The 16384-nt window shown below is 37.7% G+C and overlaps 1 protein-coding gene across 1 annotated transcript in view; it reads left to right on the plus strand.

Annotated features, from left to right (window-relative positions):
* The window catches only part of ESF1 (ESF1 nucleolar pre-rRNA processing protein homolog), a 52430-nt gene that overhangs the window by 30573 nt on the left and 5473 nt on the right, over positions 1–16384 (plus strand). The window contains exons 10-11 of the mRNA XM_043478966.1: positions 6019–6140; positions 8970–9057. Of these exons, the coding sequence (XP_043334901.1) occupies positions 6019–6140; positions 8970–9057 (210 nt within the window). The remainder of the gene's footprint in view (positions 1–6018; positions 6141–8969; positions 9058–16384) is intronic.

Genomic DNA, 16384 nt, shown 5'->3' on the forward strand with positions numbered 1-16384 from the left:
AAGTTTTTTCCTTCCTCTAATCTGTCTTATACCTTTAATAATCTTATCTTTTAATTTCTTTTGTTTCTCTAAAATGTGCTGACTTTATATTCTGTATAATTCCAAAACCTTTAGTCTTTGTAGGTCTGACTTATTTTGTTTCAGTTTACTCTGGTTCATATTGAATTTTGATTATGATCTCATTGTTCTTGGATCTTTCTTTACCTATGGGAATTCTCAGAGGCATGAGTCAAAAAAACATGCTTCTTTTAGAGAGTATTTGCCAGGTACCTAAGGGCACTCCCAATCCTGGACCAATTGAAACCAAATTTTTGGATTAGGGTTTTGGAGCCGCACAAATGGTGTGAATCCTAGCCACAAACCCATGGATGTGTGGGCCTGTGGTTATAAATTCTCTGAGGGAGAAAATATGTTTTTACTTCTTTTGTTCTGCCCATGGCCAAAGCCAAGAAAGGCATGTATTCCTTCTAAACCATTGGAGGAGGAGCATCATCTCCTAAAGGACCCTGGCCTCGTGGTGGTGGTCTCTGCTGAGCCCTGCAATCAGATCGAGCTCCAAACTCAGTCCCCTGCCTCCTTGGCTAGCAGCCCATTAAAACCCAAGATCCATGCTGAACCAGAGCAGATTAGTATATGTTCCCAAGGAAAATCCCTACTTCTAAGCTAGTTAAACATTTCTCTTTGAGCTTTCTTATTTTGACTAGATTCCAAAAAATTCCCTTAGCTTCCTTATGTCTTAGCCATTCATTTAAGTTTTCATTTATTTCCTACCTTGTCTGTAAACATTATGTATAAAAAGTGACAATAGAAAAATAGTTCTTCAGTCTTCTTTGCCACAAATTAAAGAGCAGAATGGCTTCATCAGACTTGGCCAGAGTTTTACTCTGTGAGTATTAAGGACAGCTTGCTATTATGTACATTGTGATCACAAGCTACTTGAAAGGCAAAGACAACATACAAATAAAGTACAGACAAATACAGGAAACAATGGCTTCCTAATGAAGCCCAAATGTCTTATATTTGAAGTCAGCTTCGTAAGAACATTTGATTCTAAGAAGCAGGGACAGCTCAGTTCACAGTGACATGAATATACTTGCAAATGGAAGACATCCTTCTATGGGAGAGTAAAAGGGGTTTCAGAAGAGGGTAGAGGATGATAAGCTCAAATTCAAGGCAAATGTAAACCAGTTGCTACCCACTGAAATGGCTTTTAGACAATGAACAACAATAAAAGCCTTAACATTTATTCATTTAGTGCATATTTTGGAATGTCTTCTTTGACTACCTCATTGACTTTTTTAAGAGAAACAGAATTAAGTGTTATATGAGAAGCCTTCCCAGTCGAAATAGCTTACCTATACTACTCTCTTATCTTTATTATAACTGTGTTGTTTCCATGTAGTAGATGTAACAGTATTCTGAGAGTGTTAAGTGCATACAAAGAGCTTTTGTTGGCTCTGTCTGGCTGATTGTTAAATTCTGTTATTTACTATTGTTCCCAGGGCTAGTTGTTATTTTACTTTTTAATTTCATGAATTATTGCTCCCTGTCTGTAAGGTTGGGAACAAATTTGACTTATGTATCCTTTCAATTGCATTTGCATTCATTCAACAGAGCATGTGCTATGTAGTAGGCCCTCCACTAGCATAGGGTTACCTTTGTTGGGGTAAAAATAAAAGCAAGCTGTAGCCTCTACCGTCACGGAGCTTGCAACCTAGTAAGGGAGATAGCCATTAATAATAGTTTTTAAAAAAATCACACAAATAAATGTAAAGTTGCAACTGTGTTAAATAGAGCAGAATAAAAGAATATACTATAAGAGTTTAGGAGAAAAAGAGTTACAGAAGTTCAGATTATGAACCAAATTGTGAACAATGTTCTAAACAAATTCCTGTGATAAGCAAATCTTGAACCAAGTTGAAAACACTTGAAATCTTTATCTTTCTCATTACAAAGGTTTGTAGTTTTGCATATCTGATACACTTGAAGGATAAGTAAATATCTCTCTCCCCCTACCATTGGAGAAAACTGACCAGTTTGAAGGGATATTTTTGATGTCCGTGTTCCTCAGGTCATGGTTGGTTATTTTCCTCTAAAAGCCCTTACACCCAGAGTGAATTCCTTGTTGGGAGCTCAGTTGGTGATGGTAGTTAGCTACATTTTAGAAGCTACTTTTGGAATTGAGTGTTACCATGGCCTCATTTAAACATACACCATACATAAATAAAGATTGAACCATAAGTGTTCATAAATATTTTCAGTGGATCCTGAGTTCTCACATACATTTTTTAAAAGTGCCAGTTTCAGCCTATATCGGAAATCTTAAAATATTTATTCTATTTCTATAAACAAAACCAACTATAGTACCTAGTTGAGTTATTATAAATTATTATTCATGTCCTGCCCTTTGAAGACTTTTCAAAATTTGAAATGAGCTAGGTCAGAAGAAATGTGTATTCTTATTTTAGTGGCTTTTGAAAGAATATTTGAAAGTATTTTTGTGTGTATGCAAACTGCCAAAATAATTCTGAATAAATTGCACTTAAATAATTATTGTTAAAATGGAGTCATCTGTGTTCATAGTTGGTTTTAAAGAGCTTCTCACCCCTTATTTGTAGGATTATTAATGTTATTTTTAACTAAGTCAACAGCCCTTGACTATATGCTTAAAACTTTTAAAAAACAAACTTGCATAAAAGTAGACATTTATAATGAAATTGTTTTTCAGTCACATAGTGGCTGCTCTCAAATGAGGCTAAAACTGTCTGAAGAATGTTCTTGTGCTTATGCCAAGAAGCTTCTGGGATGGGCATATTTTTAAGAATTTAGAATATAAACAGCTGTGATCTGTGGCAAGAGATTTAAATGACCTCATGATGACAGCAAGAACAAAGCATTTTTGAGTTATCGTGGCGGTGTATTAGTTCATTGCAACGTGTTTGTCCTTCTACTATTTTGGTGTATTAAGGGAGAGCCAGGCAAAAAATTTCAGACTAGATTTAACTAAAGATGCTATTTTTTTATTGTTACAAACAAACTAAATACCAGGAAAATATTTCCCAAGAATAATATTTCATGAATTATTCTAGAGCTGTAGCTCCTTAAAAAAAAAAAAAAAAAAAATGCATGAACCGTTTCGGGGTGAAGGCCATTTATTTAGATCCTAAAGTTTTGATTCATTTTCTGTTGGAGAGACTATGTTCCAAACATTAAAGATCAAACACTTGGCTTGAAATGAGAATTTTTTCTTCAAGACAGATCAATTAAGTGCTTAGTAAGTACTTACTATGTGTCTGGCGCTATGCTTAATATTATGGGATACAAAAGAAGGTGACTTTAGCTGCCTTTGTTCTGGTTGAAAGAAAAGGCATACTCAGTTGAAATTGCTAAAGTAGGAAAGACATTATTATAATCAAGTACCAAATAAAATAATTCATAGTTTATGTGACACAAACATTGAAATACAGCCCTTCTTTTCAGAAGTGACTTTAATCATTGTCAATAACAGTAGTTCTCAACTCAGAACCACTGAGTTGAGCTTTTTCCTCCCCAAGAGGACACTGGCAGTTCTGGAGAAATTTTTGATTTTCGTGGCTGGGGCTACTGGCTGCTGGTGTAGAGAGACCAGATACATTGCTTAACATCCAGCAGCGCACAGGATGGCCTTCACAACAGAGAATTATCTGGTCCAAAGTGACAGTCACACTGAAATAAGAAACCTTCATGTAGCGCCTACAAGTGTCAGGGCCAGTAAGTCTTGAAGTTGGGAGACAGACTCCCGCCTTCCTCGAGACCTCTGTTGCCCTGTAGTACTGTTTGCCTGAGGCCTTTTGGGTCCTTCCACAGAAATGGGCGTTGAAGATCTATAAACTTCTGAACATTGTAGACAAGTTTTTCTAGCACAGTGTTTCAGAGAGAGATTCCATAGTTCTTACCAAACTATAAGGATATCCATGTCCCCCCAAAAATGCCAGGACCCAGTCGTCACATTGGAGTAGTTCATAGAGATTGAGACCCATTAAACCAGTGGTCTAGTCATGTAAAAGAAACACCTTCCTTAACATCATGCCAAGATAGGAGTAGAGTTTATGTTTCAAGGATTAAAATTAACCAGAGAATACATTTTGGTGGGGTGGGGGTGGGGGGACTCTAAATATATTGCTTAATTTAGTATTTTGGAGTAGTAAAATCTTTCTTCATGTTTGAGGAAACTATAGTAGAATACCTTAAAGATTATTATTTAAACATATTTAATAACAGTACTGTGCATTTAGAATTTGAGACTGGACTGTGTGCTGACCCACAGGCATAACATATAAATTATTTTATTTTCCTATTTGAAATCAACTTGTTTTGTCAGGATTTGCTGCTTTCTCCCAAGTGAGTACCAGTGTTTACATTTCCTAAGGTGCTATGTATCTGTTGATTCAGTCAGAGATCTGGACATGTTTTCTACAGTTCACATTTCTCCTGAAAACTGCTTAGTAAAGTGAACTGTGTTTTTCTTACAAGAAACATTTTTGAATTGAGAGTTGGGTTTCTGATTTGGCATCCCATAAATCAGAGAGAATTGTCATGAATCAGACATACCAGTAGTGTATCATGAAAACTAATCTGAGTAACCTTGAGTATGCTTATACCTTAATGCTTTTCTAAGTTATAGAAATTTAGAAATTAAGTCTTGGTTTATAAGCCAGAGGGGACCTTTGAAAATCATCTGTTCCAGCTGTTTCATGCTCTTCTTTGGGGCTTAGGACCCAAAGTATGACTTTCAGTTCTTTTGTGCATTTGGTCTTTTACCAGATATTTTCTTTAAGAGGAAGAACAGTGTATGTGGGAGGAAGAAGTTGTATGCTTCTGATCCAGCCCAGCCTCACTTTGCAGATAAGGAAGCTGAGACCCAAAGCTTTAGATTTTATTTGTGGACTATGCATTTCTTTATTCTCGATCAAACCAGCATTTCAGATGTATCTGGTAATAGTATAGAGGATAATTAAGAGTTAAAAGTCTAACGGTACATAGCTTCCTTATTCTGTGTTCTTAGGCAAGCTGCTGAATATCCTCAGTCTCAGTATACTCATCAGGGAAGAAGGGAATTATATCCTTAGAATGGTTTTGACTTTCTTAGAATTTAGAATGTATCTGGGAAGATGATCTCGATTGACCTCATCTCTCGAATCATTCCATTAATTTTGGAATATTAAAGGCCCCTCTTTCCAAACTGAACATGACCTCCCAAAAATACTCCAAAATAAACATTTGTTTTATCAAAGGTGATAACACAGTCCTCACATTTCCTTTACTGTGGCAGTAGTAAGGTCTTCATGAACTGATAGATCAGCCTTGGGGCTTTTTCTTTCTTCTCACCCCTCTCTAGTTATTGCATTAGCCACCGAGAAACATCTCAGGAACCGCAGAATATAAGGAGCAAGAACCCTATGAGAGCGAATAACATCACTGAAAGAACGTAAACCGTGCAAAGTGGGATCTGAACTTGATGGCCCTTTTGATCTTAAAGATGTGCACTCACAGAATGAGTCCTTGAGAAGAAATTACAGGAATTCTTTCCTCCAGGGGTATTTCCACAGAGATGGCCTTACTAATCAATTTTTGTTGGTCACCTATAGTTTCCAGGGAATATAAGCTTTTACTTGGGCAACAGAAGCAAGTAGACATAACTGTGTTAAAAGACCAGTTACCTTTCGAGTCTCAAGTGGTTAAATTACATACCAAGAAATAAAGTTTGAGCCTAAGTAAAAGAGTTTTCTTTAGTAGCTTGACCATATATTTAGCTGCTGAGTTGGTTTGTTTATCTATTTTGGTTTGGTTAGGTTTATAGTTGTTTGTTTTTAGTAAATAGCTTTGATGTAGGTTGATATTATGTTACTCTGTGACATTGGAGTATTGCATTTTTTGTTTCTCTAGTAAATATATTAAAATAATCTTTTTTCGTTAATTACATTTTTAAGTGAGTGAAGATACAACATTTTAAACTAAACTACTTGTGTTTTCCCTTAGGCCTTAAAGAAAGTGCAGAAGAGATGGTCAAAAACAAATTGGAAGGAAAGGATAAACTGACCCCTTGGGAACAATTTTTAGAGAAGAAGAAAGAGAAAAAAAGACTGAAAAAGAAACAAAAGGTATCAATAATTATGATTGAATAATTATTGAACAGCCACTAAGTATCAGAAGGTGCCAGTGCTTGGCACCCATTGTCTCATACGTATCCACTCACTGGGGTAGGTTAAATGTTTTCTGCAGGGTTACACAATGATGCAGAAAACCTGTGAAAGACCAGAGCCACGGTAACCGCTGCGCACTAGTGTTTTACATTTATGTGCTACCTCAATAAAAGGCATAGTTCAGTGATTTCTAGGTGTAAGACAGTTTGATTCTCTTCTGTGTTTGTGAGAAAGAGAGCTACAGACAGGCATTTTTACTTGGGGATATATATATAGAGAGAGACATTTTCAGAATGAATGAAATTTTTTCTGTATATTTCTCAAGATGCATTTTTCAGTCTTTGTGAAATTTTTCAATATTTGCATATAGATCTTTTAACATACTGTCATTAGATCCCTTTTTTGAAGATATTTTGTCTGTGCTAATATGTTGTCTGTGAAAAATCTGATTTGACTCCCATGATTCAGAAATAACATCTTTCCAGAGTTAGAATCCTTAGTAATAACAGAGACACTTAGGGTTCCTGCCAATAAAAATATTCTGTCTTGTCAGTGAAATGCAGCATCCTAGCAGTTCATTCATTATCTTAAGATTATATCACTAGTCAGAGAATTTTACAACCTGAGGAATCTTAAATGATTTCTTTTAGTCCAACCCTGATGTTTTATATTGATGGTTGTAGAAAATGAAGTGATCCATCTGAGAATATGCACCTCGTTAACTGCCGGGCTGATGCCGGAATCCAGGTCTCTTGCCCCAGGGCTCCTTCTGCCGCACTGCACTGCTTCTCTCTGTAGATACGAGCACTGCAGTATTGAAAGAGGGCTACGGAATGCAATGATGCAGTGGGCTGATTTTTGTACTCTTCTTAACACTCAGTGTTTCTGGAAATGGATAGAAAAATGAGGAAATGAAGTCAGAGCCCTGCCTGCATTGATATTCTGCCTCTCCCAGGCAGTAAAATATCTTTAAAAGAGAGTATTTCCACAAGTTATTAAGCCATCAGTTTAATGGAAGACTTAGAAGTGGGTCTTCATGGGGTCAATAAAGTAGTCACTCTTCTGTGAGACATTTAGCAGCTGTTTTTTTTAATTTTCATTTGGTTGGTACTTTGATATTTCCTTGTGCTTTTACCTTTTGCTTTTATTGAGCTTAGAATGGACTAATTTTATCAATGATATTAAAAATAGGTTTGTTGAGTGCTCAGTTCTAGGCTGAGTGCTGGACTTGGTGATTCAGCAGATCTCTTCCATCTCATGAAATTCTCCACATACAGGAGAATCTGAAGAATTCAGGTTAAAAATATTTTTCCCCAACTCTTTGTCACTTCAGTTTGATACTGAGAGATTATTACTGAAGAAATTAATACATGTTTATTTGCCATAGTTGATATAGCTGTAATTTAGATCTAAAAGAACAGTTTTAAAAATATGTAAATAAAGATGTAGTTAGATATATAAGTATTTTAGAATCTTTGCTATAAACTTCATATTGCTGCTAAACCTATTATAATAATTTGGTGAAAAATTCTTAGAAGTCCTTGTTCTTCAAAAGGATAGTAATACCAAAATGAACATTCTTTAGGGTTTGGTGGGTCTTCTTCAGCATGTAGGATAATGTTTAGCAATGTGCATTCTAGATGTTTTCCTTAAAATGACTCATATTGTAGATTCCTGGGGATAAACTCCATCTGGTTAGTCTGATCTTAGTTTGCATATATTCTGTTTACTTTATAGACTTGATTTTTTTTTAACTTAAATATACTAATTTAGTAAACTGTTTGAATTTGATTAGGGAAAATGTAACCGATTGATGTGCTTAAAATTAGTACAGAAGTTTTCGTGAATGGATTATAGATAAAACAAAGTGATTGTTGAAATTGGGTGATGAGAACAGGAGGTTTATTATACCTTCCTTACTCCTTTTGTATTTTTGAAATTTCATAACAAAGAATCATTTTCTTTAACTAACCAGCAGATAAATTGCATTAAATATGATTTGAAAGATAACCCACAGTGTACTTGTTCAGTCGCTAAGTCATGTCTGATTCTTTGTGACCCATGCACTGCAGCCTACCAGGCTTCCACAGTGCACTACTTCATGCTGCTGTTAATCACTGCCGTTTCTCAATTTTCTGAGAGATAAGGCTACCTCTCTTCACTGATCACCCATCTAAAAGCATTCTTTTCCTCAAATGTGTTTTATTTTTGTCTCTTCTGGAACTTCCTATCTTTAATTATTACTACTATATACCTTTGTTGTTTGGGGCTTCCCTCATAGCTCAGTCGGTAAAGAATCTGCCTGCAATGCAGGAGACCCAGGTTCAATATCTGGGTCGGGAAGATCCCCTGGAGAAGGGAATGGCAACCCACTCCAGTATTCTTGCCTGGAGAATCCCATGGACAGAGGAACCTGGCAGGCTACCGTCCATGGGATCGCAAAGAGTCGGACACAACTTAGCAACTAAACCACCACCATACCTTTGTTTATGTGGCTAATTTCTTTTAATAGATCGTAAAATTTTTGAAGACAGAAACCATATATCTGATAACTGTTGTCTCTCTCAAAAGCCCTATATAGTTCCTGTATTTATAAAGTATTCCCTAAGTATTTGTTGAACAAACAAAAGAGTTAATCAGAAGTTATTTTGTAAACTTAGCCATTTTTGAAAACTAGTTTAATTTTAGATTGAATTGTTTGGTTTAAAAGAAATTAGGTTTTTCTTCACATTTATTTGTCTTGGTCCTTACAATAAACTGTATTTATTTTTTATATTCATCTTTAAGGCTCTTGCTGAAGAGGCCAGTGAAGATGATGTTCCCTCTGATGTTGATATGAATGACCCATACTTTGCTGAAGAAGCTAAAAAAATAGGTAAGCCAACCCATATTTGTAATTTTCAGTTGGAATCTAAAGCGAAAAAGGTGACATGGGTAGAAACAATGTAAGCTATGCATTCTTTCGAAACCCCTAGAATTTGTGTCGCCCCCTTGTGGCTTATAAGCAAGTTTGTCCTGTTAGATGTAGCCACTGGTCAGATCGGAGGGTCAGCATGTCCCCTGTACGTACAAGAAGTAATTTCATTATGGGAAGCTTTGGGTGAACATGATTAATTTCACAGTTTACTGAGGATTCCTTTCTGGATTCTAGGTAGATTGATTATAAAAGGATGAGGAAAAAAGGAAGTCATATCTTTGTGTGCTTTCACTGCTTTTATATAACACATCCTTTCCAGGTCTCTCTTTGCAAACTCTGTGAAGAATTGGAAGTATGGAATAAATCCATTTGTGTTCATGTGGATATGTTAAAATTTTTACATGGCTTGCATGTGTGAAACATGTGTACATGGTGGGGAAACATTTTGGCTCCAGTTGACCCAGCATCTATGTTTCATTTTATCCCATTTCATTTATTCTGCTTCATGATTAGCTTTCATGTAGCTGAAAAGCCAGCTTCCTCCCCTTTTTCCTTGAATCCCTAAATAAACTCTCAGGTATCTGATTTCCAATTTCCAAGGAGCCTTGTTTCCATTGCACATGCACCAGTCAGTTCTCTCCTGAATGCATTCATTCTTACCTTTTCGTCCATGTAAAGTGTGTGTGTATAAGTATGTATGGTAAGGTTCAGACCATACTTGGACAAGTCAGTACAGGACCACTGTAAGCTTTTCCCATTTGTTCTCATGCATTTTGCCCTTCCCTGCTCTGCATACCACACACATGAACCCCAAAGGCTTGCTCCTGGAGCAACTCCAAGCTGGCATTGTAAGAAGGATTTTATGAAGTTTCCCTGCTTCTCGTCCCTTGTGACTAGTGGGCCAGAATAGTTCTCTACAGGAAAGTCAAAATTGCTCAAAATTATTTCCTGGTTGTTATAGCCTTGTAGTACTGATGTTTTATTGATGAAAAAGGGGATCAAGATGAATAAACTCTATTATAGGATGTGGGATTCTTAGGAATTGGAAAGGGGAATGGAAACTTAGCATCTTCTTCTTCTTATCATACCTGAGCAGTCATTTCTAGAAGATGATGGATTTTAGCCTTATTCTCGCATTTCAGGAAACCAAGTTTATAACGGAGAAATGTGAAGCATTATCGTTTCCTTGTTCTCATTCCAAAGTGCTTCATTTGGCTTGTGAAATCTGGTCAAACTGCAGAACTCAGAGTAGAATTCAAAGAGTAAGTTATGTAGCGTGGTGGCTTAGGGTAACTTGTTTCTTGGAATCAGCACATTAAATTGTGAATAGTTTTCTTTAAAGTTAGTATCAAAAGTTCCAAAGGAAAATACAGATAAAGTTTGCTTGTTTTCAATATACTTTTGATTTCAGAATAGTTCCTAGGAATAATAATTTATATCTTGTTTTCTTTTAAGGAAAAAGTGATTTTTTTTTTAAATTTACATAAAAATTAGACCAAGACATGGTCTCACCATATATTGTTTATTCATTCTGTCAATAAATATTTTTGAGTGCCTGCCAGGTGCTAAACACTGTGGTATGCTAGAGATGCAGTACTAATAATACAAGCCAAGTTACACCCCTCAGCGTTTATGGTTTTAGGGAAGGGAGGACATGAAGTGGCAGTTTAGTCACCAAGTCATGTCCGACTCCTGTGACCCCATGGACTGTAACCCACCAGGCTCCTCTTTCCATAGGATTTTCCAGGTAAGGCTACTGGGTTGCCATTTCCTTCTCCAGGGGATCTTCCCAACCCAGGGATTGAACCTGGGTCCCTTGCACTGCAGGCAGATTCTTTACAGGTAACAAATAAGAATGTTATGAGAATAGGATCAGTATTCTAAAGCAACTAATAGGATAATACAGAGCATGTACCAGAGAAGGAGGAGAGTGGCTTTCTTATATAGGGTGGGTGAAGCAAGCTTCTTGGAGATGGTAACATTTGAGATGAGACCTGCAGAGTGAGGAGGAGTCGGGCACGGAGAGCTGGGGGAAAGAGCACTGCAAATGAGGGGAAGGTGGGTAGAACAGCCGTGAGGTGAGAAAGAATGTGTGGTGGAATTGAAGGACACCACTGTGGCTGGAACGTGGGCAGAGGGCAGTTTAGTGTGAGGCACGGCCTTGTGTCGCAGCGACAAATTTGGGTTTTACTCACTGACAGTGGGAGGCCACTAACGGGTCTTAAAGCAAGGATGTTAACATGGTGTGGTGTGTATGTAAGCCTTCTCCTCTGGGTCCTGTGGAGAACAGACTGAAGAAAGCATGCTGAGAGCTGGGAGACCAGGCTTTTGCAGAGGTCTAGACAAGATGGTTAGTCTACACAGCTTACTAGTAATATTTTCAAAGCATGACTCCTAGATTCTTGTTTTGAATCTCTGCAATTGTTGTTGTTTAGTCACTCAGTCATGTCCGACTTTTTGTGACCCCGCCCCCCCCATGGACTGCAGCATGCCAGGTTTCCCTGTCCTTCACCATCTCCCAGAGCTTGCTCAAGGTCATGTTTATTAAGTTGGTGATGCCATCCAACTATCTCGTCCTCTGTTGTCCCCTTCTCCTCCTGCCTTCAATCTTTCCCAGCATCAGGGTCTTTTCCAGTGAATCAGCTCTTCACATCAGGTGGCCAAAGCATTGGAGCTTCAGCTTCAGCATCAGTCCTTCCAGTGAATTTTCAGGGTTGATTTGCTTTAGGGTTGACTGGTTTGATCTTGCAGTCCAAGAGACTCTAGAGTCTTCTCCAGCACCACAGTTCAAAAGCATCAATTCTTCGGCACTCAGCCTTCTTTATAGTCCAACTCTCTCATCCACACATGACTACTGGAAAACCATAGCTTTGACTAAACCTACCTTTGTCAGTAAAGTGATACCTCTGCTTTTTAATATGCTGTCTAAGTTTGTCATAGCTTTTCTTCCAAGGAGCAAGCATCTTTTAATTTCATGGCTTCAGTCACTATCTGCAGTGATTTTGGAGCCTCAGAAAATAGTCTGTCACTGTTTCCATTGTTTCCCCATCTATTTGCCATGAAGTGATGGGACTGATGCTATGATCTTAGTTTTTTGAATGTTGTGTTTTAATACAGCTTTTTCACTCTCCTCTTTTACCTTCATCAAGAGGCTCTTAGGTCCCTCTTTGCTTTCTGCCATAAGGGTGGTGTCATCTGCATATCTGAGGTTATTATATTTCTCCCAGCAATCTTAATTTTAACTTGTGCTTCATCCAGCACTGTATTTCTCGTGATGTACTTTGCATATAAGGTAAATAAGCAGGGTGACAATATACAGCCTTGATGCACTCCTTTCCCAATTTGGAACCAGTTTCGTGTCCCATGTCTGGTTCTAACTGTTGGTTCTTGACCTGCATACCGGTTTCTCAGCAGGCAGGTCAGGTGGTCTGGTATTCCCATCTCTTTAAGAATTTTCCAGAGTTTGTTGTGATCCACACAGTCAAAGGCTTTAATATAGTCAATGAAGCAGAAGTAGGTGTTTTTCTGAAATTCTCTTGCTTTTTCCTGTGATCCAATGGATGTTGGCAATTTGATCTCTGGTTCCTCTGCCTTTTCTAAATTCACCTTGAACATCTGGAAGTTCTTGGTTCACGTACTGTTGAAGCCTAACTTGGAGTATTTTGAGCATGATTTTTCTAGCATGTGAAATGAGTGCAGTTGTGCAATAGTTTGAACTTTCTTTGGCATTGCTATTCTTCGGGATTGGAATGAAAACTGACCTTTTCCAGTCCTGTGGCTGCGATAATGTTCTTCTATTTACTGAGTTAAGGAGAATCTTAGGAAAGGATCAGTAGTATATAATTGGTCTAAGATGTCAATCAGATATCTACATGGAGGGATTAGGTTAACATTTATATATGAGCCTTGGAGATCAGCTGAATTACAAATATATACTTAGGAATTGTTAGCTTATAAATAGTATTTCAAACCACAGAACGAGAGGTAGGAAGTGTTGGTGAGAGAGGAAGATGCATGTTTGGGCCCTGAAATCAAGAGCCTGCATAAAGTACCGTATCCTGGAGACGGTATACCTGGGAGGTAGGAAAGTTTAAGAAACTGAGAAGGAACAGCTGTGAAATAGGAAAAGCGTTTGTGAAATAGGAAAAGCGTTTGTGCTTGGAAGGGTATATAGTTCAGTTCCCACAGTTGAGCAGGACAGAGATATTCTAAGCCAGATGGACTTCAGTATATTTATAACAGCTTTACCCCAGGCAGTTCCAGAGCTAACTTACTGTTCAAAAAATATGGAGAAATCAAGTTCCCTGACTGATGCCAGACCTGGTATTTGGCTCAGGTTAGGAGCCAATATGAGTACCAGAAATCTTTTTTAATTCTTCCTTCTCTTTCTTCCCTATAGACTCTAAATTTGCTGTATTCTTTCTATTTTATTCTAAGCTGCAAACTCAATATTAGATGTGAGTTTTGAAAATGTACTTCTAGAATGAGTTAAAACATTTTTTTTTTTTGTAGAAATGAGATGGTGGGATAATGTGCTTATTGCTATCTAAATGCATAAGCTCTAATAAGATTTTGTTTTTTAAGAAGTAGGAGTGAATTAAAGTATATCACATGTAAATATACCCTATTAGAGTGTATCCTTTGTCTTGACAACTTTAGATATTTGATAAAATACCAAGAAAACCTAATAAGGTGAGACTTCCTGGCAGTCTGTTGGTTAAGACTTCATATTTCCAGTGCAGGGGGCACAGGTTCAATCCCTGGATGGGAACTAAGGGGGAACTAAGGTCTCACAGACAACACAACATGATGGAAAAAAAAATCTAGTAAAGTATACGTACTTGGTTCATTCAGCCAGTATGCTGAGTACTTACAGTATACTACTCATATGTTACTTTACAGTCTACAAATGGTTTTATAAGCATTTTGTAACTCTTCACGTGCATTGTAAAGACCAGAGCCAGGACCCATATGTGTCAGAGCTGGACACAAGGACTTGCTGGCTTTCCAGGCAAGGCTGAATGCCTTAGTTCAGAGGAAGATACATAGGCGGTATATTTGTATCTGATTATGAGTCAGCGCTCTTGGGTGCAGGAGCTTGCTGCTAAGTGTGAATCATTAGGGGATTTACCACTCCCGTCTGGTGGATACAGAGACCAGTCTGCCCTCCAGTGCATTCTCTTAACTGCTGTCCCACAAGAAGTGCTCAACTGAACACTCTGAGAGAACTTTTTTACAGGAACAGTCCTCGACTTTACAAGTAATGGAAAATGAAATCATAAAGGTAACATTTCAGAACAGGGACTTTCATTTCCCCAGTAGTCTTCATCTAAGTTAGGTCTGAAAACTTTCCAAAGGGAAAATGCTTTTTTTTTTTTTCTTAAATAAATGAATAAGTAAAGATGTGCCCGCTTACTGCGGTCTTGTTAACAGTGCAGAAAGGGTCTCTACACGTTATTTATCTTCGGACTAAACAGGTCAGTTTAGCACACAGTAAATTCTTCTTGAGCAAAGAAATTTTCATCACACTAAAATTAGATACCATTTTTAGTCCCAACCATCTTGGAGACTTTTTTCCTCCCTACTGAAGTCTTCCTTTCAAGTTTATTTTTATGGCTTTTCACCAGGTTGTTATAAAATCTGAAACAGTTCATTGTGGGCTCTTTGAAAGGATTTCCCACAGCTGTATGTGAAGATCTTTATCTCCTTCATGTATTAATCATAGACAGCCTGATTTTTCCCCGTGCTAGCGTGATCTTTCTGCATATGTCACTTGTCTGTTCACTTCAAAAGGAGTTCTTGCCTTAAGAGTATAGGAGCAGAGGTAAACTGAGGGTGTGGGGGTCAGACTCTAAGAAAGTGGAACCTTGATGATACTTTTATATATGTGTGTGACACGTACGTGCATGTACTTTACAGCAGAGAAAAGGCTATAATCTTAAAACAGATATATCATTCCCTGAGAAACATTTGAGATAAGGAACACTGTCTCACTTAGAGAAAGGACTACATACAATAATGTTTTCTTCTTGAAAGTGCAGACAGATGCCTTGGCAGCAGTGAGGGGTGAACTTGGCCACACTTTATACACCGTCATCTTCTCTCAGCCGAGAAGGGCTGCCCCCATGCAGAGGGCTAATGCCCGCAAGGCAGCTTCTAAAGTGGTTCAAGAGGGAGGGGACATATGTATTCCTATGGCTGATTTATGTTGATGTATGGCAGAAACCAAACAATATTATAAAGCAATTGTCCTCCAATTAAAAATAAATAAATTTTTTAAAAAGAAAGCTTATCTTGACTTCCTGTTATCTGTCACTAGATATGGTTATTCAGCCATCATGATATGTTCTCTGAAATTTATTATTTCACAACAGAGTGCTTTGTAAATGGAAAGAACTACTCCAGGGAGAGTGACACTTGATAGCGCAGGGTAGAGTGTGGGGGTTACCAGAGCCTGAACTGGAGCGCTAGGGTTTGCCTCATGGTTCCTTTGCTTACTCAGCTTGAGACAAGTTACTCAGTCTCCCTCTGTTTCAGTTTTGTCAACAACAGAATGAAAATTGTAATAAATAACAGAATCTACCTCATAGTGTTATTGTGAGGATTAAAGTAGTTCATATATAAAAGGAAGTAAATAGCACTGTTTCCTGATGCATAGTAAGTGCTGTAGCAGTATTAAATTGTTACTGTTTTCTAAAGTAGTAACCACTGGTTTCTTTGCATTGGAAGGACAACTCTGAGCTCATCCAAATACAAATAAGAGTGTCCAGCAGCTCAGAGAAGGTTGACATGGTGTAATAACATTCTGGAAGGTGGCTTTGTGGATTCTGAAGCTTCTTACTCTTCAGACTGGTTCTTCATACTTTGACACCAATTATCTTTGAACTCTTCCTAACAGACACACAAAAAGAAGAATAAAACAGAGCATCTGTGTGATCACAAGGAACCCAGAACATCATATATATGTAGCCAGAATGTTATAACAATAATAGCAAATAATAGCAGGTAGTTTATAGCACCATGTGCCTGATGTTAACTAAGCTCTTCACATCTATTTAGTCCTCACAGTAACCCTAGATGGTAGGTGCCCCACTTTACAAAGGAGGACACAAACATGAATGCTATAGCTTGAGTGGAGTTGAGCCAGAGTTTAAACCCAAGGTAATCACTCCAGACTCAAGTGCTCTTAACCGCCATTGGTTACTACCTCTCCTTCAGGAACATCTCATCTGACATCTTGTGGTCTCCAGAAGTCCCTGCATCCTTGGAAGTTTTTCTAATCAAG

This window comes from Cervus canadensis, chromosome 10, assembly GCF_019320065.1.
Source record: "Cervus canadensis isolate Bull #8, Minnesota chromosome 10, ASM1932006v1, whole genome shotgun sequence".
In the NCBI taxonomy this organism is placed as follows: domain Eukaryota; kingdom Metazoa; phylum Chordata; class Mammalia; order Artiodactyla; family Cervidae; genus Cervus; species Cervus canadensis.